The sequence below is a fragment of the Strongylocentrotus purpuratus genome, unplaced genomic scaffold, assembly GCF_000002235.5.
Source record: "Strongylocentrotus purpuratus isolate Spur 01 unplaced genomic scaffold, Spur_5.0 spur5_scaffold_1, whole genome shotgun sequence".
Lineage (NCBI taxonomy): Eukaryota > Metazoa > Echinodermata > Echinoidea > Camarodonta > Strongylocentrotidae > Strongylocentrotus > Strongylocentrotus purpuratus.
In genome coordinates this window covers 449,818-476,538 of record NW_022145594.1, presented here as the reverse complement: position 1 = coordinate 476,538, position 26,721 = coordinate 449,818, and the positions used below count along the sequence as shown (strand labels likewise).

Below are 26,721 nucleotides of genomic sequence, written 5' to 3'. Positions count from 1 at the left end.
GTCTTTGAAGATATATTGTGGAATTTCTGGCTCATTGTTTAATCCTTAATTGATGTTATTTGCTATAAAAAAATATATATATTTTTATACTTTAAAATATCTTCATAGCGAAATTTATACATAACTATTTATATTTGATGCAAAATAATAACTAAATATTTAGTATTAATCAACCTGGTTGTACCCAAGACTATTTTCTTTTGCTGTATACTACATGTTTGTTGTTGACATGACAAGCAGTGCTTGTACGTGTACTGTATCGTGTGAGCTGAGTCTAATCTAGAATCTAGTGAGGCTGTTACAAATGAGAAGAGCGAAGGAGCACCAAAATTACATCTATTAAGACCAGCGATACACAAGTAAGTTGTAAAAATAATCAATTTGGGCTTTGCAATAACACTTTGCAGCCGGAATAGCAGTCGAGCGAGTACGTGAACGCAGAGGCGAGAGCTAGCGAGTAGCGTACGATCCACGTCCAGCCGCCGTGCTTCCTGGCTTGGCCTTGTGGCGCTGGCCGTGTTCTGGGCCGTGTACGTATACGTGTCACTGCTTTCGTTAGATTACTTTTACTTCTACGTCGGTACTTGACAGGATCCATCAGTCAGGATATAACGTCAAGGTTAACAGTATAAGACATTTGAGCAGGGCAATTTTTAAATGTTATTGCCCTCAACAAAACTAGATCTAGATCTAGGCAAAAAAATATTATTGACCGCTCAGAAAAGTCAATAGGATTTTGTGTGTAATTTGCTGGTCAATACGGTTATACAGTAAACCAATGAACAAATATTATTGCCCGATCTGAAAAGTCAATGGGATTGTTTGTGTAATTTGCAGGTCAATACGGTTATACAGTAAACCAATGAACACATATTATTGCCCGATCGGTTTGGGCGATATAGACCTATATGTCGTATTGCCCAGAAGGCAGTCAATATTACTTGGGCCTAGATCTAAATATTGTAGTGATTCAGCCTGAGCCACTACGGCTCTGGCGGCTTATGCGCGTAAGTCCCGCATTAGGCGACACCCGCGGTAGTTTCCGCGGGCGTGCTTATCACTGGGAACGTTAGATTGAACCTGAGACTGCACGCGACAAACACTGTTGATTGCTCGTCTCTTCTGTCTCTTCGGTCTACTACTACTAGCGACGGTGGAGCTCCACTCAACGAGCAACACTTCAAGCGCTTCTTGAGACAGACTTCAAGCAGTATAGTATACAGCCTATGGTAGGATAAATCCTTATTATAGTCTTTCATGTAATTATAGTTAAGATTTAGGCCCAGTAAGTTATATTCCGCTCCGTCACTACAATGGCGTAATCGCTCTTTTTCGGACCTGTAGGGGCTAGTTTTTTTTTTATCGCGCACGTTTTTGAGCCGCCATCTTGTCGGCGTTCACTCGTGTGTTGAAGGGATTTTCTATTTTTGTACTTTCATTCGTAGGGCCTTGTAAGCTTGTTTATTCCCTATTGGTAGTTGATTAGTGCTGTAGATTAGTATATTAGGGACTCGTAGAGTATTTTCAGTGCTGTATTCCGATTTTTGGGTACTCATTTCGGTGTTTTGGGGATAATTTTTTGTGGTTGCACACATGTCCGAGCCGCCATCTTGGATACGTTGACTCGTGTGTTGAAGGGATTTTTTATTTTTGGAACTTTTTTCGTAGGGCCTTATCAGCTCATATTTTTTCATTTCTTGTCTACTTAGGGTTGTAGGATAGTTTGTTAGGGACTCGTTGGTATTTTTACGGCCGTATTTCGATTTTGACATCGGTTTCGGTCAGTTTTTGTACTTACATTTGCTCGTTTTTTTCTTCTACTCACTAGACTAGTTGTACAGCCGTTTTTTGTCGTGCTCGTAGTTTTGATCCTCTCGCCAGAGTTTTATACTGTGGAGATAATTCCACGGTGTTCTTTTTCGGTGAGGTATAGGGTCGGTTAAGTAGAACTTAGTAAGTAAGGGTAGGCTCTATTTAGACTAGTTTCAACCCTCTTGCCGAAATATTATTACCGTGGAGATAATTCCACGGTGGTTTTTCGGTGAGGTATACTATGGGTATAGGGTTTAAGTAGGAGTAGAATTAGTGAGTAGGAGTATAATTAAATTAGTTTCAACCCTCTCGCCGAAGTATTATTACCGTGGAGATAATTCCGCGGTGTTTTTTCGGTGAGGTATACTATGGGTATAGGGTTGTTTAAGTAGGAATTTTTTAGTAAGAAACTAAGTAAGATTATGAAAGAAATGTAGTGGAAGTTGCCCCCACCCCCATACAAGCCTCCTACCACAAGAGGGCGCCATTGGCTTTCTCACACGGGGACGACAAGCTCGTACAAGCTTCTGGCACAAGAGGGCGACATTGGCCTTCACGAAGTGGGGACAAGAGATTGAGAACTGACACAGACTGACTGGTACACGTTGAGATATACTCCGAGTAACTAGACCGGTAAGTGAACGTTCTTTGTCTCATTTGTAGCATTTAAGAATTGTAACTACGTAGCCTATGATCCATAGACCAGGGCTACTTCATTGGCGCTGCGAGCAAATTGCTTTCTTGCATTTGCGGTGATTTTTAAGACTTGTAATTTTTGCACAGCGAGCACGGCTGCCCTAAAGCATAGGTAAAACATATGCGGTCCGATGCGCTGGGCTAAGCTGCTCGCTGTGAATTTGATATAAATCAGTAGACTAGATTTTAGGGTGAATTTCGAATTTTCGTCTTGGGCAGGGCGGATTACTCCGTTTTGCTTATTTCGTAATTTTTGGTGTATAATTCTTTGTTATTTCGTGTGGGTGTTTCGAGCCAGGCTGTACTATTGGCCCGGTTTGGGACACTTTTGCTGTAATTTTTTTTTGGTCGGTCGTCTGCTCTCGCAAACTCCAAGTGTAGTTCCGTCACGGCTGTATGCGTGACTGGACTTTTTCACTGGGGGTTTGAGGGCAGTGCGATTCGAGTGTGCGTGTTTGAATTTTCTGTAGCGAGTGTTTGAACTTTGTTTGTGATGTGGGGTGTCTGATTAGGCATCGTTTTGTGTTGAGCGGTTGTTTTGTACGTCAATTCGAGCCAGGCTGTAATATTTAGCCCGGTTTGAAACATTTTTTGAGTACGTGTTACTTTGTTTGAGCGCGCAGGTTTTGGAGACTGCCGTTCGCGCCAAAAGCGTTTACCACGCACTGCAGTGTATTGGATTCGGCGGAGGGATATTTTTTAGTCCTTCTCCTCACGATCGACGCCATTTTGTTTTTGGTTGTTGGCTGTTCGCCGACGGGACCTGGATCTCTTAAATCTAGGACCTGGACCTGATTTTAGGGTTGATAGCAGTAGGCTGTCTATAGTATTTTAGGTGCGTGAGTGTTTGGTTTTTGTGCGTGTTGTGTGTGGACCCACCCACTCAGTGTAGTGCGGGAGTCCTTTCAAAAGGAAAGAAAAAAAAAAAAAAAAAAAAAAAAAAAAAAAAAAAAAAAAAAAATTTGATTAAATAAAAGAAAGATCGGGTGTGATTATCCGTGTTGAAGTGAATTGAGTAAGCTGCACCTAGAAGAATTCTAGTTAATTCTAGTTAATTCTAGTAAATTTTAGTTAAGAATTTAGGAAACTTATTTTTTCCGTCGGATAATTTCCCCGACGTGAATTGGTGGTAATTTAGTGGACTATTTTAAGGTTTTTTGATTAGCCTATAGTGTCGCTATGAGTATGACGGATGGGGAGGCTAAGCTCCCCATTAATGCGTGTTCTTTTGAAGAACTCGCAGTCATGCCGGGGCTAGCTCCTGCGCAGGCCGGGATCATTTTGGGTCTCCGGACTGAACATGGGAATATAACCCCGGAATTATTTGAAGCGTCCCCAGGGCTAGTAGAGTCCAGGGGGCTTCTAAGTGGGTTCGACTTTACTCCTCGGGAGAATACCCGGGGGGCAGGGGGGGCTCCCAGTCAGGATAGGGTTAGCCAGAGTGTTTTTTCTACTCCGTCGGGGCAGCGGGCCCCGAACACTAGCACCCCCTGCGGAGCTCAGGCCCAGGCAGGGGGACAGCAATACCCATATGATGTGTATCCGCCTCCATTTTCTAACCAAGGGGATGTATCTGGAAGGCCCCGGGGCGTAGCCCCGACTGGATTTTCCACCCCCGGGGGAATGAACCAGTCGCTGGACCCCCATGTGTCCTCGTATAGAGCTAGGGGAACCCTAGGGGAGGACAGACCCTCGAGTTATCAACCCTTGGGGAGGGCAGACCAGGCCCCCAGGGGAGGGTCAGGAGGGCGTTCCTGGTTGGGGGGTGTGCCCGCAACGGAGCAGGGGTGCACAAACCCTGAGGGGCGACCTAATCGAAGGGGGGTAGATGTGGGGCGGGACCCGCAAGCCCCGCCCTACCCTGGATTCAATGCCAGGGATATCCGGGAGGAATTCCAACCCCTAGTAGGCCGGGAGGGTAGTCCCATCCCAGGGAATCAGATACATCGGGCTTACGCCCCCAGGGGGGATAGGCAAGAGGGGAACACGGGTAGGGCATCCTACCAGCGACTTCCCAGGACTGTTTCATTTGATGGGCGCGGAAACTGGAGAGCTTTTCTGCATAAATTCACGGCGTTTGCGGACCAGCAGCGATGGGATTTTCCCCAGAGGGTGAATCAGCTAAGCTGGTGCCTAGAGGGGAAAGCGGGAGATTATTTGAGCCTGACTCTGGAACAAGAGCCGCTCCTGGATTATTTCACGCTGGTCCAAAGAATGGCGCAGCGCTTCGACCAAGGCGGATTGCCGGAATCTGCTCAACTCGAGTTTGCGTCTGCCAAGCAGGGGCCAGAGGAGTCCCTGCCTGAATGGTCCGATCGGGTGCTCGGGTTAGCTCTCCGAGCATTCACCGGGGTCCAGGGGCCCTATTCACAACAGCAGGCGGTCCTCCGCCTGTGCCAAGGGTGCTTAAATCGGGAGGCGGGATGTCACGCGCTGACTCAGCATCCCGCTACCGTTGAGGAAGCGGTAAGGCATATTCAGTGGCACCAACATGTGTACCGGGCCATGTACGGGCGGGTGCGTCCAGGTAAGTCGGTTGCCTTTGAGGATGCGGGGGAAATTGAAGTCCGCCAAGTGGACTTATCCCCCCAACCTCCTAGCCGATCTGAAGACGGGCAACTCGCTGCAGTAGAACGCCGAATGGTGGAGCGCCAAGGCCGAATAGAGGCCCGGGTAGCTAGTATGGAGCCCAGGGTAGCTAACATGGAGCCCCGGGTAGCTAACATGGAGCCCCGGGTAGCTAACATAGAGCGGGATGTCCGGAAGCTCCTAGAGACCCTACAGTCAAGGCCGGCGGCTTCCCGGGAGAGAGCCAAGTCCCCGGGGGGTGACCGGTGTTATGCTTGCGGGGGACAGGGGCACTACCGGAACCAATGTCCCACAGTTCGGGGGGACAGAGGGAACGCGCGGGTTTCTTGTGTTAACTGCCGAGAAGCGGGAAACTCCAGCGGGTCGGAGGAGGAGGCCAGTCCCCGACCCGACCCGAACGAGGCCAGCCACTAACCGGGTCACCGGTTAGTCGGGCGGTTATTCCTCAGGAAGCGTTAAATCAGGTGGGAGAGCCTGGTTCCGGTGGGTCGGGATTGATGGAAGCCACCACGGAGCTGGGCGAGGCACTCTCCCAGTGCATAGGAGAGGTTACATTTTGCGAACCTTCGAATCCTCCACAGATGATCGGGTCGCTGGACCCGATGCCGGAGGCCACCCCGGATCTGGAGCCGGATGTCACCTCGGATTCGGAGCCGGATACCGCCCTGGATCCGGAGCCGGATACCGCCCTGGATCCGGAGCCGGATGCCGCCCCGGATCCGGAATCGGAGGAGGAAGGGGCGGAGGTAGTGGTTTGCCGACTGCATTCCAGTTCCTCTCTTAATATCCCTATAGTGATAGGGGGTTTCCCCCTTAGGGCAATAGTGGATACGGCGGCTGAGGTGACTATCATCTCGGATCGGGTGCTTCAGCATCTGAAAACGCAGCCCAAAAGACTGCGGAAGGCCGTATTACATGCTCCAGGTAGGGATATAAGCATGAGGGGGTCAGTAGTGGGGCCGGTGAGCATTCTGTTGGGGGGACAAGAGTTCCCCAAGCAGTTGTATGTTGCACCCATTTCAGACGACATGTTGCTGGGAAGGGATTTTCTCCATAAACATAGGGCGGTGATTCACATGCATCATCCCAGGTTACTGCTAGGGGAAGTGGAAATTCCCATGCAGCATGGGGATAACCCCAGGCGGATGGGTGTAGCAAGGGTGTATGCCCGCAAGAGGGTAATCCTTCCTCCCAATGCCGTTAAGAGGGTGACTGGGGTTATCGACCAACGGATAGGGGATTTTGTGTTTGGACCACTGCTAAACCCTGTTCCTTATATGGGGCGGGGAAGAGTGCGGAGGTAAGAGAGTTGGTAGCCCGGACACGGGGTAACCGTCTCCAGGCTCTCCTAGAGCAGACTCGGGTTAACGCCCAAGCGCTCTATGGCCCGTTAGGTCGGGTGTGCACGGGAACTTCTGTTCCTGTAGCGCTAAGTTTTCATGGTGCGTGTGAGGGTGGGAACTATTTAGTTCCTATCTCCTTGTTTTTGCTACATTAACAAAAACATATACCGTAGGTCGGGTGTGCACGGGAACTTCTGTTCCTGTAGCACTAGGGGTCCGTTAAATTTTCAGGGTATACTTGAGGTGGGGCTTATTTAGTCCCTATCACCTTGTTTTTGCTACATTAGCAAGAACATATACCGTATGTTAGTAAGTTTTTTGGATTTTTAGTATTTTTTCCTAAATGCCCGTTGGCAAAGGTTTTGGTTGTTCCAAGGGGGACTTTTTTTTTTTTCCCAAATGGCCCGCTCCGTGCTATAGCGGAACTGACGCCTCCTTGCTGCGCCGGAGTGACCTAGGTGGGTTTCTGGTTCTCCAGTCACACTCCGAAAAACCTGAGTAATATACCCCTCGGGTAGGTAAGATGGCGTCATAGCCTGGGAGGACAAGCGGATGGCTCCCCGCTATGGGGGCGTGGATTGTTTCGGGTAGGGAATCTCCCCCTGGCAATTGTAGTGTTAAGTATTAAGTATGTTGGTTTTTTAATGAATAAAACAAAAATATTTTCATGTTGTATTACCCCGTGTTTTGCTCGTTTGGGGTCAAGTTTGGCATGTTTAATACATGTTTTTAGATTAGGATGTTGTACGGCCGCAAGGGAGGGTAAAGCATAATTATTATTTTTTTTTTTTTTTTTCCCTCTATCCGGTTGTGGGTAAGATATTTCACTGGGTTTACTTCAATTGGTCCTGGGTTTTTTAAAACGGGGGGGAGTGTAGTGGAAGTTGCCCCCACCCCCATACAAGCCTCCTACCACAAGAGGGCGCCATTGGCTTTCTCACACGGGGACGACAAGCTCGTACAAGCTTCTGGCACAAGAGGGCGACATTGGCCTTCACGAAGTGGGACAAGAGATTGAGAACTGACACAGACTGACTGGTACACGTTGAGATATACTCCGAGTAACTAGACCGGTAAGTGAACGTTCTTTGTCTCATTTGTAGCATTTAAGAATTGTAACTACGTAGCCTATGATCCATAGACCAGGGCTACTTCAGAAACTAAGTAAGATTTTGGAAAGAAACTACGTAAGTTCTTACTTTTTTAAGTAGGCAATCGGTCTTTCCTGTAAGAAACTAAGTAAGAAACTAAGTAAGTAAGCAAGTATTTTCCTTTAAGAAACTAAGTAGTCTAAGCAAGAAGTATTTTCCTTGAAGGAACTACGTACGTTAGTAAGTAAGCAAGAAGGAAGGATTGGGTAGGTACCTAAGTGGGATTTTTGACTGTCAGTCTTGTTTTGGATATCTGTGGATTTTGGGTTAAATCGTGGGTGGTATTTAATTTCATCTTCATTTCATCATTACTAGTATTGTACGGCCATCTCGCCGAGCATTATACCGTGGAGATAGTTCCGCGGTGTTTTTCGGTGAGGTATATTGCCGGTTTAAGTGTAGTCCTTTAGTGTTACTTAGTAGGGTTTAGTTTTGGCCCGCTCGCTGACGCTGTTCACCGTGGAGATAATTCCGCGGTGTTTTTCGGTGAGGTTTAGGGTTTCAGTATTTACCTGTCAGGCACTTAGTAAGCTATTAGGAAACTGAGTAGGGTATTATTAAGTAAGCAAGAAGGAAAGATTGTATGTGTATTTAATTTTATCATTTGGCTATTTAATCGTTGCTGATTTAAAGCCGGTTATGGCCTCAGAGAAGGTTAAAGTGAATTATGGGACTGAGGAGGCTTTACTGGCCGTTGTCGATAAAACAAAGTCTGGCAAAATTATTAGTTGGAGGGAGCAATGTGGTAACTTAACAGAGGAGTTATTTTTGCAGTGTCCCCGTCTCCATGAAGCCAAGGAGCTTTTACGTTTATTTGATTTTGAGCCTTATCAGGCTAGGATAGTTAAACCTACAGATGGAGGCCCAGCTGGGCCTGTAGCTAGTTCTACGGCTGAGCAACAGCAGGGGAGGAGCTCGCCGCAACCGGCCAGCTCCCCAGCCGAGCCCACAGCCGAGTATCGGCTTAGGGCCGTTGACTGTCCGCCGTCCAGGGAATCCCCGCCCGACAGGTCTTATCCTCCTAGGGAATCCCCGTCCAGAGAACCCCCACGTAGGGATTATTGTTATCCCCCTTCTAGGGAATCCCCTTCTAATAATTATGGTCCGCCTTCCAGGGAACCCCCACGTAGGGATTATGTTTATCCCTCTTCCAGGGAATCCCGATCCGACAATCAGTATCCTCCCAGGGAATCCCCACCAGGGGGTCAGGGAGAGTACCGGTCGCAGGGGCGCCGGGATTGGCCCCCCCGTCTGCCGAGGTCACTTAATTACGATGGGCGAACAAGTTGGCATTCCTTTCTCAGGAAGTTCACCAGTTATGCTGTATCGTGTCAGTGGAGCCCAAGCGAGTGTTTGGACGCACTGGGCTGGTGTTTGGAGGGGTCGGCCTCAGAGTGTTTTTCGAACCTTAGGGATATGGGCACTAATTCTTATTACCATATGTTAACAGCGATGGGGCGTCGGTTTGGGGCTACCCGATTTCCGGAGGAGGCCATAGCCGAATTTCGAACGGCTCGCCAACTCCCGGAGGAGTCTCTTCTTGGGTGGTCCGATCGGCTCCAAGCTTTGTCCTTTGAAGCTTTTGGGTGGGACCAACGGGGTGACAGCACTCAAATGGTATTGCAGTTATGCCAGGGTTGTACGGATAAGGCGGCGGGTTTAACAGCTCTCAATACGCGCCCGAAGTCCGTCGAGGAGGCCCTGGAAGCCATCAGGTGGGCGCAACATACCCAACGTGTTGTTTATGGGAGCGAGGCTCGCCGTACGTATTCGGCTTCTCGGCAGCAGGTGCAGCAGACTTGCATGTACGATCAGGAGGTGGACAGGTATGATACGGTAATTTATCATCATAGGCAACCCCATCCCCTAAATCGTTCCCCAACAGTTTCCAAAGGTCAAGATGTTCCCCGTCCGGCTCCCGTGGAGGACCGGGGGAAGGTCACAACGCCTTTTGAAGTTCAGGCCAGGAATGACATTGGCTATTTAAAAGAGGAAGTCGCCAGTCTTAAGACGCATGCGTACAATACCGATTGTATGCTAGAAGAAATACTGAAGACTGTTAAGTCTTTGGAGTTTTCTATGCTTTCCAATGCCCGCCCTCTATCTCCCGTGGCTACTGGTGTTCCGGAAAACCTGGAGGGATCGGAGAGCGAGGCCGATCTCCGATCTGGAAACCGAGAGGCCTACAATCGGTAAATACTGGGGTAGTTAATGTAGTTAGTGACCCGCCGGACTCTTCGGTCGGTCCCTTGGACAAGGTAGTTAATGTTAGTGACCCGCCTGACTCTTCGGTCGGTCCCTTGGACAAGGTAGTTAATGTTAGTGACCCGCCTGACTCTTCGGTCGGTCCCTTTGTCAAGGTGAATAATGTTAGTGACCCGCCTGACTCTTCGGTCGGTCCCTTTGTCCAGGTAGTTAATGTTAATGTTATTGTCGCTAGGACGGCCGTGGTGCCTCCTTCTAGTGGGAAGCGGGTAGGATGTAAGGTTGTTGGGAGTCCAGGGCTCCAGAGTAAGGACCTTTCCCTTTTCCAGCCCACCCGCAGGCTCCCATTTTGGATTCCTCGGATCGTGTTTGATCGGGGGAAATAACATGTTGAGTATATATATTATGGTTCGTTATCAAAGCCATTCACAACGGCTCGTCCGCGAGGACATGGTGCCGGTTCCTGTTCCTGGGAAATAACATGTTTGTCTTAAATATATATATTTTAGTTCACTTTTGTTTACACTGTTTAATTTCATTGTAAATCGTCCATTCTGAGTTCCTGAACTTTAAGTGTTGATGTTTTTAAACTGAATGGATAACAATTAAATAAAACTGAAAAGTTTCTGCTTCGGTTAGCAGAGTTATCTATGCTGAATTAGCTGCTCCGCTTTAAGAGCTGACTAGGAAGCATTCTTTCCACAGGGAGACAGAGCACCCATGTGTGTTCGAGGCCATAAAACGGCCGGCTTTTGATATCTCCCAAGTGACACTACGTGGTTAAGTCAGAATATGATCATGTTTTGGGGGAGTAATTCCTCTGGAGTAATTCCTCTGGATCAACAAGAGCCTTTTGGATTTGCTTGATGGTGTTGTGGGCCTGGGTGCCCTGAATGATATCAGGAACTTGCCGGTAGTGGCTATTGTGCCCCCGGGTGCCGAGTGGCCCAGAAAATGTAATCTTATTTTGTTGTTTTCACCTTCTATATCATTTTCCATCTGATTTCAGTGATCTGCTCTTATCATTCTAATACTTCTTATATGCACCGTTTGGACTGCCTGTAGGGAGCCGTTTGGCTCTCATGTGGGATTGCCCAGTTTCTGGACATTGTACCATCCAAACTGCACTTGGGGAATGGGGAGCCATTGGGCTCTTCCCCTTTTCTGCACACTTATTGCCATTCATCGTTTATGTTGATCACTCACACTTTCATGCTCGGTCACCTTGGGAATTTAATGTAATGCCCCGGTTAATCCCTTATGCCTGTGCCGGGACGTTTTGCAATTTGTCATTATGTAATATGTATAACCGGCACGGTAAGGGTTAACTGGTATATTTCTGTTTCTCTATGCCTGTAATGCCCCCGTTAATCCCTTACGCCCGTGCCAGGACTGCTATTCTTTGTCATTTACACGTGACACCGGCACGGTAAGGGTTAACTGGTATATTTCTGTTTCTTTCTGTTCTTGATCCCTGGGACATTTCCGGGACTTGAATCCTATTTAGTACTTAAATATACCAAATTGTGGAATACAGTGCATTTTACATTATACAGTGCATTTTACTATGCTCTATTTTTACATCTGAGATTGTTCGGTCTCTATACACATGTTTTTTTACATAACATTCCCCGTACCAAATTTCGGAATACAGTATATATTAAGGTATGACAAAGGCGCCCGCCCTCTGGAAAGGCCAAGACTTCACCGGTGCTGGCAAGGAGGGTCCTTGACCCATCCACCAGCGGGAACGGCGTGACCCCGCACTGCGGTACGGGAGTAGTTTTAAGTTAGTTTTAGTTTAGTTTAAGTTAGAAGTAGGCTTTAAACTCATTAAGTGGGGAATAATGTAGTGATTCAGCCTGAGCCACTACGGCTCTGGCGGCTTATGCGCGTAAGTCCCGCATTAGGCGACACCCGCGGTAGTTTCCGCGGGCGTGCTTATCACTGGGAACGTTAGATTGAACCTGAGACTGCACGCGACAAACACTGTTGATTGCTCGTCTCTTCTGTCTCTTCGGTCTACTACTACTAGCGACGGTGGAGCTCCACTCAACGAGCAACACTTCAAGCGCTTCTTGAGACAGACTTCAAGCAGTATAGTATACAGCCTATGGTAGGATAAATCCTTATTATAGTCTTTCATGTAATTATAGTTAAGATTTAGGCCCAGTAAGTTATATTCCGCTCCGTCACTACAATATCTTTTAAAGACGTATAATTTGGGGTTCTCGCACTCCAGGAAAGCATAGAGAGTCATATTAACTCCAGGAAGCTCCCATGCCGAAGGCATCGGAGCTTCAGTAGATCAACCATGGGGTTATTAAAACGGCCGATTAGGTCTAGGTGATTGTCTTTGAATCTGCAAAGGGAGTAGACTATTTTGACTTAATAGGTTGCTCTACTCCTCTGAGCATCGGGAGACTACTTGAAATTATAATTTGAACTTTGAAGAAGTCTTCGATGGGAATAAGGGGGTTATTCTGAGTCCTACCCCAATGATTCTGTCATGTTGCAGTGTCAATTCAAAATGACGAAAAGAAGGTACGCATGTGCGGAAGCGGCGCAGCAAATATGAATATTCATGCTATATACTAGAGCGCCGGTTGCTCAAAATTGCTGAATATGCACGACTCGAACAAACAGAGCAGTGAATGTAAATACCCATGACCCTTCTCAATTCAACCTCGTGCATATTCAGCAATTTAGATGTTTGGTCCAGGATTGGAGTCAAGAATTTGTAAGAAATTGATGCGGATTAACTGTCACCGAATCATGTGTCCTACAACCACTGCAACCAAATAATAAAATGTTCAAATACCATGTTTTGTTTTTTTTCTCCTTCAGATTGAAGATGGGTTTTGATGATGCTATGAAAGCTGTAGGAGAGTTTGGTTACACTCAGAAAATACAACAAGTAAGTTGACCACTTATCATTCTGGAATGGAATGCCATTTTGCAAAATAGCCTCAAGAAAAACCAAGTAAAAATGCTGAAATATATTCATGGTATTGGTATGATAGTTGATACTATCTTCTTTCATTTGATAGGCTGCCCGCAAAATGTGATCATGGATGAGTAAAGCACTGGCCATTTTTAAAGGAAAAAAACACCATGCCAAAATTTCCATTGCCCAAGTTTAGGATGATTGATGTTCAGGAGTTAGTGTAATTATGAGTACCTGTAAGGGCATTTATTAATGGGAGTGCTAGTCAGGACAATTCTGGTTTTAACCAATCTTTGCGTTGAACAATGCATTATTCAAAACTTTGGCAGGGCAAATTTAGAATGTAAAAATACTGGTGTTGAGCTCCCTGTGGCAATTTATTGATGAAGGTGTCTAATAAAAGAATACATGATAGGCAGCTATTAGTTAGATTGAATGATTGGGACTGGTTCAAAATACATATCAGGTTATTATCAGGTTACTGGACAATAGAAAGCGTGTATTTCCCATACCACCATTTGTGGTTAATTTGTAATGACTATGACCAATGAATAAGAGTAGGGGAAGTGTATGAAGTGACATCTTTAGTCATGCATTGTGAAAGTAGATTTTCTTGTTCAGTCATGAATGCGATTTACATTCCACCTGTTCCTCTGAGGAGGGCTTGCATGCCTCCGTTCAACAGTGATCCCTACCTGGCCTATCTACAAGTAGGGAACCATTTCTTTCCTCTTCTCCTTGCTTCTCAACTCCTTCACTTTCTCTATTATTTCTAAGATAATTGAATAATTATGTTAACTTTGTATATGCTGTGATTTTTTTATGGCCAAAGAAATAATAATAGTAATAATAATTAATTTCCTGACACTCCTGGCGACGGATAGTCAACTTGTCCGAAACGTCGAGCCACTCCTGCCACCCATCCTCTCCAAGCGCTATAGTTCTCCTTAGAATTATAAGCTAAGAAAGATAACCAACAGTTTTTTCAAGACTACACCAACAGTCCTTTTCAGGACTACACCAACAGTCCTTTTCAGGACTACACCCTCAAGAAAGATTCCAGAGAGTCCTTTCTCAGGACTCCTCAATCCTCCCTCTCTCACATGGTGCATCCGCAAGCCTACTGTATAATAATTAATCTGTTTCTGTTATTGTTTTGTCAGGTGATCTTGAACTCGATCCAGCTGTTTGGTGCGATGCACATGTTATCCCTAGTGTTTGTAGGACGAGAGCCGACCACGGTGATGTGTGGAGATGAGCTGTCAGTCTATGATGATGTATGTCACATGAAACCACCCTGTGACGATTACAAGTATGGTGATGAGTTTACTTCAATCGCTACAGAGGTAAACGCACATAGATGAGTGCGAATCCACATTATTCAATCTGGTGATGTCACATACGTTACTAAATACAGTCAAACCTGCTTTAGTGACTACCTGTCTACAAAGACCACATTTTTTGTTTCCCTTGAAGATGGTTTCTCATTGAAACATGTACTAAAGGAACCTGTCTACAAAGACCACCTGTCTAAAACATGCTTATTTTTTGTTTGCCTTGGGCGGTCCCTGTAGAAAGGTTTGACTGTATCGTGAGCACCTGAGAGTAAATGATGAAAGTATCATTTAACTGGATATGTCATGTCAGGAAAGTTCCAGTAGAGCAATCAATTTAACATAGTCTTCAGTTATACCAAAATCTCAGTTGGGCTTGGCAACATAGGAGACAACATACCGTAGACCTGCTCATGATTATTCAAGTGTCGATCATAAATTGATTTCTGAAGGTAGGGATTTCTACACTTAGCCATCAGTATAGCACCTGGCATTTTGTGGCTTTGTGGCTTTGTGGCTAACCGTAAAATGCAAATTGCTATACTGCGGGGTAAATGTCAAAAATCCATACACTTGTACACATCTACATGTATGTATGAATCATACAGCACCTACATGTACTGTATCTATACTCTTTTCTTTGAGCACTTATAAATCAAGACATGCCTGTGTTGTCTCCTTTTCATCAATGTTTTTCTATGAATGATTTTGCCCAATGCTTGTTTTTTGATAGTGATCCTTTATTTAAAATGGAAACAGTTTGCACCATTCCTGTGATAAACAGTGTTAAAACTGCTTTCTCTCTTTTTTGGGGGGTAAAATTCACTTCAATTCAATTTAAGTAAGTTCAGTTCAGTTCCATTAACAGCAAGCTTTATTTCTACAATGTTTTGTTCTAATTCCTCCTTATCTTCCTCTTCAGACTATAATACTTTGAGTCAGAGAATGAAATTTAACTGAAGTCATTCTTGTCTTTCTTCATTCACAGTGGGACCTTGTTTGTGAGAAGAGCCACAAGGTTGGGTTAGCTCAAAGCATCTTCATGGCCGGAGTACTGTTTGGGAACGTCCATTTTGGGTCATTCTCTGACCACTATGGCCGCTTAAGAATGACCTTGATAGGTCTAGCATTGTTGAGTGTCCTAGGGACACTCAGTGCCATGGTCTGGACATTTGAACAATTTCTGGTTTTCAGGTATGTCTTCATCCTCTTTATAAATATTTTTTCTTCTCTCTCTTTCTCTCTCTCTCCCTCTTCCCCTGTCTAACCCTTGTCTTTCTCTCTCCATTTCTACCTTTCTCTCTCCCTCTCTCTTTTACTTTCTCTCTCATTGATATGTAAATTATTCCTTTCCTCATCCCTATGGCCCGAATTCACAAAGGAGGTTTGTCGACAAACCTCCTTTTGTTTCGCCAAACCTCCTTTTGTTCTTTACAAACAAAGTTTGTAAAAAACGCATAAAAATGTGTCATATGACGTACGAAAACCAAGGTTATTCGACAAACCTCCTTTGTGAATTCGGGCCAATGTGTCTCCGAATAGTAGACTTAATTGACTGTGCATTGTAAGTGATCTGTATTATTGTAAATATATTACAAATTTGTTTGTTATTGGTCAATAAATAGCTTTTCATCAATCATACTTAGAAATGCCAGCTGTATTTGATATGCCTTAACAAAATTGTGGTGCGTAACATACTTGTGTTAATTGTCAGTATAAAATGTTAAAGCACTTACTATTATTGCCCAGACATATGATTGGTGCCTTAAAGTGAAAGAAAACGGCATTATTGAACATGTATATATACAATGTTATTACATTTTCATTTCCTTCTGCTTCTCATCTTGTAGATTCTTAGTAGGTTACGGTGCAGGAGGAGTGATTCTATCTGTATTTGTTCTACAAACAGAGAATCTCAGCTCACATCATAGAGCACTCTCAGCTACTTGTTGTCCATCTACATTTGCTCTTGGTGTTATGGTATGTCTAGGGAGAGTTTCACAAAGACTAAGATCCACTTTAAGTTGGTCTTAACTATGGCATGCCATTGTTTGCTCTCGCCATTATGATCTTTAGATAATATTTGTTCTTTGATAATTAATTATCACAAATTTGTAACCATGATTGGTATATCCCTTGAGACACCAATGCCAGTAAAAGCGTGAGATAGAAAAGTGGCATGAATGGCCTGCCATAGTAAAATTTGATCTTAGTCTTTGTGAAACACCCCCCCCCCCCCCCCCCCCCCTCCGATCTTTATCTCTCCCTGCAGTTTTAGTTGGAAGTGTACCAGTCACCTAAAATGTTGGGGGTTAAGGGTGGTGTAATGTGACATTCTCCATAAAAAGTTTTGTAATGTTAATTGTAAGCAACAAAGGGCTGATCATATTCTCAGTTATGTGTGTGCTACAAGATACAGTAATGTGAAGCGGCAGCACTCTATGCTTATGTTATAACGATTTGTTTTGTTGCTAGTTTTTTTTCCTTTGAATAATTTACTGCATTATGTGTAAATAGGGCTCTATTGTGTTTGATTGTTGATTAATACAAGTAAAACTTTTCTTTTATCAGCTGTATGCACTGATGGCCTATTTTGTCCGAGACTGGAGGAACTTGCTTCTTCTCTCCTCTCTGCCTGTTGGAGCATACCTCCTTATCTACTTGTAAGTATAAGCAATGATGCTCATCATTTTTTAAGTCTTCTTCATTCTACTCAAGTATGCAAGCTTAAATTAAAGGTAATACAAAGTTTTGGGAAATTTTGAGAATTGGCTGGAAAGTGATTCTTTACAATTTTGCTATATTTTGATGACCCTGTGGATGAATTATAAGCACTAGAAAATTTAGCCCCTAAAACACTTCTGCTTTCAAGAAAAATTGAATATAAGGTGCCCCCGGTAAATTTTGATAAATTTAAAATAGTGCTTACGGCCATACAATGGTAGCTGTGACCATGAAAATCTCAGAATATGTAGTTGTGATATGTAATTTCCAAACGGGAATAGCCAATTGGTCGATTTTGGTCAAGAAACATTGTTTTATGGCTTGATTAATATCTTGACCTTGAGAGAGAGCGCTATACAACATAAAGAGTTTATTATTTACAATTTCATAACTTGAGACTCAATTTCAACCGCGACAACGCTCACTGAATATTGTAGGATCGCATATGCAGAGCTGCCAAGTCTCCCGGATCCTGCGGGAGACTCCCGGATTTTGACCCAATATCCCGTTTTCCCGACCCCATGCAAAAATCTCCCGGATTTCCAGATTTTAAGTTGTATTATTTTCATAAACGACTGTTTCACAAGACTAGCATGTTGAGTTCGTACGTACGTATACAAACACACGGCAATTCTGTAATATGAATTTTCCTGTTATCCAGTCGTCGAATATAAATTTACCGTGATATCGTACTTTATTTAACAGCGTAATAAATGAGAGTTACGCCGAACGACTGGCGGGCTAATCTAACAAACCATTGGGAACATGTGATAATGTGAGTGGTGTTTGTGTGATAGCAATTCGCCTGCTTGCTCTGCCGGGCGGCTTCCTCGCCGGCCCCCGTAGCGTCCCGGTACGTTGGTGCCGGTTTCCGATCGGTCGCGTCAGAGCAGCCAGAAGTTGCACTGATACAACAAGCAGACTTTGTCTGCTGCGATCGGCCCAAAAAACTGCACATTTCAACATCAGTTTTTGGATTGATTTGGGGACTTTTGCGATGTGATTTTTAAGTGGATTATCATTTGATACCAACATGGCAGTGTTACTGCAGAGTGGATTTTGAAGCCGACTTTTTTTTTCTGATCTCCTTTGCCGTTGGGAACGCATCGATATAACTTGCATCTTCCGAAGGCGTAAGTCAACTTTGTCCAAAATAAGGCTGTATTTTGCTCTCTGTTTGAGTATTAAAATATCATCCAGGACAATGTCGAAGTCGAAATATTATCAGAAATATAAAGATGACTACCACTTGGAATGGCCTTGTGTTGGGAAATCTACGAAAGGCGAATACTACGCATTTTGTACAGTTTGCGGCGCAGATATCTCCATCAAGAGTGGGGGAAGAAATGATGTATTTCGCCACATCACATCTGACAAACACAAGCAAACCGCGAAAGCAAGGGGCAATACAAAAGGAATACAGAGCTTTTTCAGGTTAGTATGAACAGTTCTTAGATTTGTAAAATCGAGAAATAGTCTACCCCTCTATACCATAGACGTGTCATTTTCATCTGTGCAATACTTTGTTGAAAAGTACCCTTGCATTTTGAACAGACAATCAGAGAATGGAGACCTGGACAAGCTTGAGCTGGAATTTGCACAATACCAGGTTGAAGACTTTTCAGGGGAACCAGAGATCCTGAACAAAAACTTGAGAATAGACAAGAAATGGTCTGCAATTTCAAAGATGGAGGATGGCAATGGCTCAAAGAAATACACACTTCTGAGCAAAGTGATGAAATCTTTGCTTGTGATACCACATTCCAATGCTTCATGTGAAAGAGTTTTTAGCATTGTTAGGAAGAACAAAACTGATTTCAGGGGATCAATGAATTTGAAAACACTTCAAGCACTCCTAACAGAGAAAATTGCCAACACAGATGTCCCATGCTACCAAAGGAGTATAGCAAGGACCTCCTTAGCAAACTCAAGCAAGCAACCTACCAGTCACTTCAAGGAAAACCCTCAAGCACACCCCAGTCCTTGCCTTCCACAAGTACATCCCCCATTTCACAATAGAGGTAACAGGAGTTCATAGTCTGAAATATGATGTGAAGTTCATATGTTATCAATTGTATGCAAATAAAATGTGCCATATCAAAGCCTTCCATTTTGAGAAATCATTGAAAAAATGTGTTCTAAAAGGGTTTCAAAGAGGCTTAAAACCAAGAGCTTTTGGGGCCTGCCCCCTGCCCCCCCCCCCCCCCCACCAGGGGCACTAAAAGGCCATTCTTGGTTCCCGCCAACAATGAAGTCGTTCGATGCTGCTCTCTCAGAAATCTCCCTGATTACCCAAATCAAATGTTGGCAGCTCTGCATATGCTTTCAATATGTTCATTTGAACCAAATTCATGACCCCATACCAAAACTTTGTATTACCTTTAAGGTTGATTGATAAAGGAGTACTACATGTACCAAAGAAGGCATGGAGGCGAGTTGGTTCAGTCAGTAGTGTATGTGTCTGTCAAAGCTAAGATCACAGGCTTGAATGCAGCCCATGAGGATGACTGAAACCCATGTTGTATGTCATTACAAAAAGCTCTCATTAAAACTATACCCCACCACTATAACACAGGAACCAATGTAAATCAGGTGGGGTATCACTACCCCACTTTTGTTTCTCTCGTTAAATCTCGGACAGAGCCTTGCAGCTCTGCGTGAGAGATGGCAGCTGTACTCTTCATCATCTTACGTAATAGTGTAAACAAACTCTTACTGGGGCTCTGCCTGAAAGGAAATGAGAAGTAGGAAATATATATTTTACTTGTTTTAAGATATTTTCATGTTGAAAAGTCACTTATAATTTAGATGAAGAAAATAATGAAAGTTTGAACGAAGCAAAATGACCCAGAATTGGCGATATAACAACAATTTAAATTGTGAAAATTAGCACCCTTTCCTCCTTCCTCTCCCTCTCTATCACCCCTGTCAAGGTCTCGGCAGGGGGATTACATTGTATAGCGCTAGTGTTTACTTTAGGCTTAGCTCTAGGAGAAGTGAAAGTCAAATGGGGGTTTCAATTTTAAATGACAAGTTTTTGTCATGTTATCCTACCCCTGCTGTTTCATTAACAATGGCTTGGTCACAGTGTAAATCATGCAGTCCATTTGATAAGACATGATACCAGGAGGCAAGAACTGAAGATGTTAAATGATAATGTTTGCTTTCCCCTCCCTGGGACAGTAGATATCAAATAGTTAGTAACGATAACAGTCCGTACATGTATATGCTCACACATTCAGTTGACCGACCCACTTCTATGCAGACAGAAAGAGTTTGTTCAGACGCTTGTATCATTTTGGCGATTATCCCGTTATAACTGGCTGGCAATAAGCCTAACTTACCGTTACCTTAGACAGCCAATCATTATATCGTTATATTCGTGCCTTGTTCCTTTTAGTTTCTGTTTATATTGATCAATTTCGGCTTTCTGTTTCATTCTTGCGTTTTACTCTGATGAGTGCAAGTCGAAAAGCTTTAGTATGGCTCTTTTCAACGCTATTCTTCAATTTTTTAGTACCAATCATCTTTTCATATGCTCAGGTGTTAAGTCTATAGGGCCTATGTCTCTGAAACCAGAAAGTTTTTGTATGAGAGAAACTTTCATGAATGGTTCAGATTTGTGAAGTTTAGTGCAGCAAAATAAAGAATGGAGTAGAAATACTAAATTTAATATTATGTATTATTATGTATTATGTAATATTATGTGAAGAGTTCATATTGCAATTGTGTGTAATGTTGAACAGTAGTAGATTGAAAATAACTGATTCAGGAATATTCAGGTATGGAAGGCATGAATAATAAATTGTTTATTTGTATTTATTTATTTTTTCTAGTGTGATTCCTGAATCGCCTCGTTGGCTGATATCTAAAGGTCGTATCAGTGAGGCTGAAGACATCTTACATGAGATAGGAAGAAAGAATGGGATGAAAGTTACCCGCTCTATGATCAACTTGTCTGAAACTAAGACTACTCCTAAGACTGATAAATATGGTTTATTGGATTGCTTCAAGACACCTGTACTCAGAATGAGAATGATGATTCTTATCTGCTCTTGGTAAGTCAGAGATCTTTTCATTATTTTTGATAGGCATCAATGAGAGGAGAATGCAATCATCTTGAATTTAGAGTTGTCCTCTTTTAAAAGACAAACAGAGGGTGAGCTATGAAGCAGTTGCTTTATACTCCTCTTGTAACATATCAAACAAATGTCATCTAGAAAAGCATTAATCTACCATTGCCACTCCCCACCCTGGGGAAGTAAATGTCATAGGAAGATATGCTTTGATGGGTGCCTTTATTTCGTAGCACGTTTGAAATATTAACTATTTTTGGGGGGTATAATTAGACCTGAGTCATCACGGGTTTTGCCGAATATTTAATTAAATTGAAATATAAGTTTGGGAATTACATATTTTTAGTTCTTTATGTCAAAATGTCAGTGTGAATTTTAATTTTGAAAAACCCGAAACTCGATTATTCAAACCTGGGTTTTGGCGCGACGGCTGGGGACCGGGCGGGGAACCGTTTTGACTCGGGCCTACGTATAATTATCATGATTGTTATTGTTACTTATTACAGTTACATTGTAAAGCGCATAGAAACGTGGTACTAAAGAGAAGGTTGAGTTATGGGGAGAGGTGAAAAATAACTTGTGAGCGTTTTCATTGTTATTATGCAAGTTTGAAAGAACGTCACATATAAACAAATCTTCCCTGTAAAAGATGGTTCTGAAAAAGTCTTAATATTCTGCAATCGCATGTTTTAAGCGCTATACAAAGTGATTATTATTATTATTATTTATTATATGCATTTCTACTGATTGATCCTGTGATTGTTTTGTGTAGGTTTACTGCTAGTATGGTGTACTATGGCCTGACAATGAATGCCGGTAATCTAGGTAGTAATGTATACATCAGCTTTGCTCTCTCTGGTTTGGTGGAGTTACCTGCGTATCTCTTCGGCTTCTTAGTACTTAATAGGTAAGTCCTGTAGCCCAGAACAATTTCACTCTATCGTATATATATCAGAACTTATTCATAAACACAGTCCAGTTCATACATTGGCTGTACACCTTGCAAGAGCTACCGGTACTTACCTACCTTTGCATGCAGCCTTCATGAAAGTGAAGGCGGTCATTGTCGCTTCGCGGCAGACGGCTACTACTACTACTACACCTTGTAAACATGAATACATTTTGGAAACAGATCCTTCAGGGCATCAGCTTCTGCTCTGTGCTATCGAATGTTATAATGTAAAGGGCATAGGGAATTAAATTGTATTTTTCATGCGTTATACAGATTTTAACATTTTTATTTCTATTACCCTTGTCACATTGACAAGACTGCTAATAGATCAGTAAAAGACCAAACAGATGGTGTATACTTGCAAAATAAAGAAGCAATTGCCCGACTTTGATAGTATTAGAGTTTCGATTATAAATTACTTCAAAAACGAAAAGTATATTGCAAATTCGAATTGTAGAAATAATAAATTCACACGAAAATGGTTTCAATTCAGGAATTTGTTTACTTAAAATGATATTTTTTCTGTATTTGTTTTTTTTTCCATGAGTGTTAGAAATGAATTATTGATTTGTTAGTTTTCTGTTACTCAACAGCTCAACAATACTTGTATCTTGAAAAGCCAATTTTATTTTATTTATGTTATTATGTAAATTACCTTGAATATATATTTTTGTATGTGTTTCAAATGAAAATCAATAAAATCCCTGTGGAGGGAAAAATATGGAGAAAAAAAAAGGCCAAACAAATTATATTTCATATAAATTGATTATTACTCAGTTTGGAGTCAATTTACTAGTTTGTCTGGACACTGTTCTCCATTTGATTAGCAACACAAATCTACATATATGCATGGTGCTTCATAAACAAATTAAAATTTATACAATTTTTTTCAATTCCAGTAAATTATTTCCTGACTTTTCCATGATTTTGTTGTGAGAGGTGCTCATTGCACTGTAGAGTCTGAGGAGTGTGTCCCCTTGACCAGTCCTGAAGAGCTATATCTCTCTACAGTACATGTTAATGAAATGCAATGCCTACCTGCTTCTTGCAATTGACAATGGATGATTCAATTCAGACTTTTGATTATTTTTTTTTGTACTACAGGACTGGTCGAAGGAAAGCGATGGCAGCTTCTATGTTTGTAGGGGGTGTGTCCTGTTTGAGTTTGTTATTAATATCGAAGGAAGGTAAGAAAGTGTGTTCAATCTGACTTAATCTCTCTCTGTACCTATGTGAAACATTACGTCCCAGATGCTAGCCTGGTGGGAGTATGCCACAACTCTCCTCTTTTTTTTCCTCCTCACTCACATGCCTGTAATAGTCAAAATTATATTCTGTATGCGATATCCAATCAAAAAATTGATTACCCAAAGTGACTTTTTCAACATAAACTGTAGCTGAAAATCAATATTCTGCTTTCTGATTTTGTCATTTCTATGAACCTGTGATATTGCTCTGTGCAGATACATTGGAAAAATAGGATTCTAGCCTACAATCCTGTACAGCTTCTAGATTGCATTTCTTTCAAACATTTACACTATTAAAATTCATATGAAGTCATAGACAGTACATGATAATATCTCACCTGTATATCTTATGATTTAAGGAGAACAATATGAACTAATTTTTGACTAGTTTCCTACTTTTTCTGAGCTGTATTTCTTATTTTTTATTCCAATTTTTGGTTTGTTATGTTTATTATTTGTTGTACAGATGAAACCAGGGTGAAGATCAGAACAGCTCTGGCTCTGATTGGTAAAATGGGTATATCATCTGCTTTCAATATCGTCTACATTTACTCATCAGAACTATTACCAACAGTATTAAGGTTAGCACATAGTTTATACTTTAACTTCTTGAAACATATCTACTTATTATCAACATAATTCAGGTTAACAAATTCAACAGAGTTATGGGTTGCTCGGTTGCCCGTCTGTCCCGTTCTTGTGATCGCGTTATCTCAGGAACAGATAAATGGATTCTTGCCAAACTTAGGTCATGTATGTATCTTGCTGAGCCAATGAGTTGAGTAATTTTGGGATCATGAAGTCAAAGGTCACAACTCACAGGGCTCATTATGTATGCATAAATAGCTTTTGATCGCATTATTATTAGAATCGATGGACAGATTACCATAAAACTCAAGACATGTATGTATCTTGCAAAGCCAATGAACTGATTAAATTTTAGGGTCATGAGGTCAAAGATAGAAGGGTCATACATGTATATGAAAAATAGCTTGTAATCACGATATTCTGAGAACCTGTTAATGGATTACAATTGAACTTGAATTTGTAAAAATTGCTTCTGTTTTGGTTTGTGAAATCACTTCAAGGCCTCATTTTTTACTGCGCGCAGTCGAAGTTCCGTCTAGTAGGAGATGATTCCAGCAAGTTTCTGTGTATTTGTTTTGTTTTACTTGTTCAATTAATCAATCTACTGCAGGATAAACAATCCAGAATGAATTATATCCACGTTCTCTCAACATACGATGCCCATACCAGAGCTCAAGATTAGCTTTAACATTGTTAGATCAGGGAGATGGAAATTAAAAATCTTGTGAATCTTGTGTAATGAATGTAGAGGTGTTATGGTTTAGTGGATCAGTCACTGGACTGTGGATCAAGAGGGTCGTGGGTTCACGTCCCTGCCACTTCCTGATGCCCTTTGGTATTTGCCATACCATACGTGTACCTATGTGTGAAGATTGTTTTTAGTAGTAGTATCATTATTAATATTGATTATTAAGAACGAAATAAGTCCATTTTTATATTTTAGTCACAAAACATCATTCCTGATCTCACTGATGTGCTTTCCAGCATCTATTTCTTCCCCTGAATCATTTTGATTTGAAATCAAAATGTGTTTTAACAAGACAGTATAAATGTCAGTCATTCCTATTTAATAGAAATGATTCAATGTTTGGGTCTTCAAACAGATCTAATGAATTTTAATTCTTTTATTTTTCTGAAATTTTTAGTGAACTTTAGTGAACTGAATACTCAATATTACTATTTTCATCATAAGAGATGTTGGATTGGAAGGTTTGTGTGTATGAATAAAGTGATACCAAAATGCTTATTTTTGTTAATTTTTCCACAGGAACAGCGGGATGGGAATATGTTCAATGGCAGCTAGGATAGGAGGTGTGGTAGCCCCTCAGATCATTCCTATGGTGAGTCTCTCTAGATGTTAACCCTATTTAGCCCGGGCTATTTTGAAACTGCATAGCCCAGGGGGGGGGGGGGGGGGCTTCTAAGGCCCCCCCCCTATGATTTCGGCCGTGAAACGCCCAATTGCCGCGAAAATAAATAGTCCAATGGCTTCTATTGGTAAATCAATAATGATAAATCAAAATCGATGAAAGCTGTGTGTTTCTCTCCGCTTTCCTCTCCTGAAAGTTGTATGATCAGTCAGAACCTTATATGGAAGGTGTCTAATTTAGTCAGTTTCCATTTGCAGTTTGTCATAAGACGCTGACAACGGACTTGGTGGAAATACCATTAATGGGTGTACAAGTCTAGACACAGCAAACCTGTAGTCCCATCAAGAAATACCTGTAGTCTCTCGGAGAGTCTTTGGATGAGGGAAATGAAGATAATGATATTTCCATTTTGGGACGATTGGTGGAAAATGCAGAGCACGACAAAAGTGAGTCCTGTTGGTCATAAAACTGAAAGCTAATCCTGATGATTGACAACAGCTATTGAGTAACCACCCAAATGGTGTCAAATTTCCCATGAGAAGCCCTTACTATGCATCTTTAAAGTTTTACTTTCACCCCTACCCCTTTCTCCTTGTAATTGGATGGTATATTGTGCAGCATAATTTTTAACAAAAACTTTTTTCTAATTTTGTTCTTTGCCTTGGTATTCCACACCCATCCCTCCTCAGTTGTCACAGTTGAATATTGTGCAGGTTTTCAACTAGTTTTTTAAAACATTTCCTTTCTCATTTTATTATTTGCCAGGGTGATAGAACAACATTTTTGATATTTGGAGGAACAGCGTTAGCCTGCGCCATCTTCGATCTTGGATTGCCAGAGACACTCAATAAACCTCTACCTGAAAGCATTGATGATGTAGAGCGTGACGCAGCAATCACAGATAAACAGGAGAAATATTCTAGTAAAGGCTACTAACCTCTAGACTATGAAGCATTATCATGACAAAGAGAGTAAAACAACACGCTGTTGGCCAAATAGTATTGTCTAGCAAGTGCAATAAAGAGACCCTACTTCGACATATTTACGACGCGTGTGCTCCCCAAGAAAGCTGCCATTTTTAAGAAATTTCCCTTCAAAACTTCTGGGTTGTGACGTATCGCAAGGAGAACTGATGTAGAGCGCAGCGCGCCCGTTATATGCAATACAAGTCAAACATGGTGTACTGCCAAGTGTTTGGTTGTAATTGTTCCTCGAAAACTCTTAAGGTGGAGAAATTTCCGGACAAAACATACAAGTACGACAGGAAAAACGACAGAAGAAGGATTTTGCCTCCCTTTTGTTAAATGTATGATGCTTTTATATATTTGTTTAGATAATGTATTAAATGGCCTACAAACTGAAATGAACATGTAGTTTGAGGTTAATTTCCATTTAAGGGAGGAAGAGGTAGGTCAGCATGAAACACACACCACTCAGTATTTCCATAATCATAAATAACTGCAATACTGTAACTGTAAATACTAATATATTACATACATATATATATATATATAAATATCCACATACCGGTATAGATCAGACATAACGGGAAAGTGGAATTATTGATGGAAAATTGATCTTAAAGACACTGTTGGTAGTATAAAAAAAAAGAAATAGATTAATTATTTATGAACAGACATCATATCAGCCATATATTACAATACTATCAATAGCATATATATATATA

General features: G+C 42.1%; 3 protein-coding genes across 3 annotated transcripts; 2 read left to right on the top strand and 1 right to left on the bottom strand.

Annotated features, from left to right (window-relative positions):
* The first annotated feature begins 201 nt into the window (after positions 1-201).
* Positions 202-26,721, top strand: LOC115918406 (solute carrier family 22 member 15-like). The gene is made up of 12 exons (XM_030977272.1): positions 202-359; positions 12,644-12,713; positions 13,907-14,089; positions 15,066-15,271; positions 15,928-16,057; positions 16,649-16,740; positions 20,638-20,859; positions 21,650-21,784; positions 22,934-23,016; positions 23,543-23,657; positions 24,932-25,004; positions 25,800-26,721. Exons 2-12 carry the CDS (start codon positions 12,651-12,653, stop codon positions 25,968-25,970), a joined length of 1,473 nt encoding a protein of 490 aa, XP_030833132.1. The 5' UTR covers positions 202-359; positions 12,644-12,650; the 3' UTR covers positions 25,971-26,721.
* On the bottom strand, positions 5,558-5,950 carry LOC115920687 (GPI-anchored CFEM domain protein A-like). Its single transcript, XM_030977115.1, has one exon. It carries the CDS (start codon positions 5,948-5,950, stop codon positions 5,558-5,560), a length of 393 nt encoding a protein of 130 aa, XP_030832975.1.
* On the top strand, positions 7,641-9,966 carry LOC105442705. The gene is made up of 2 exons (XM_011675076.2): positions 7,641-9,795; positions 9,850-9,966. The coding sequence occupies exon 1, from the start codon at positions 8,231-8,233 to the stop codon at positions 9,785-9,787; it is 1,557 nt and encodes a 518-aa protein (XP_011673378.2). The 5' UTR covers positions 7,641-8,230; the 3' UTR covers positions 9,788-9,795; positions 9,850-9,966.

What these genes read in the sequence shown, in the direction of transcription:
- LOC115920687 (XM_030977115.1), bottom strand. Translation starts at nt 5,950, where the DNA reads ATGATAGTCACCTCAGCCGCCGTATCCACTATTGCCCTAAGGGGGAAA.
- LOC115918406 (XM_030977272.1), top strand. Translation starts at nt 12,651, where the DNA reads ATGGGTTTTGATGATGCTATGAAAGCTGTAGGAGAGTTTGGTTACACT. An exon ending in GAACAATTTCTGGTTTTCAG is followed by an intron (nt 15,272 to 15,927) that starts GTATGTCTTCAT and finishes CTCATCTTGTAG; the next exon opens with ATTCTTAGTAGGTTACGGTG. An exon ending in GCATACCTCCTTATCTACTT is followed by an intron (nt 16,741 to 20,637) that starts GTAAGTATAAGC and finishes TATTTTTTCTAG; the next exon opens with TGTGATTCCTGAATCGCCTC.
- LOC105442705 (XM_011675076.2), top strand. Translation starts at nt 8,231, where the DNA reads ATGGCCTCAGAGAAGGTTAAAGTGAATTATGGGACTGAGGAGGCTTTA.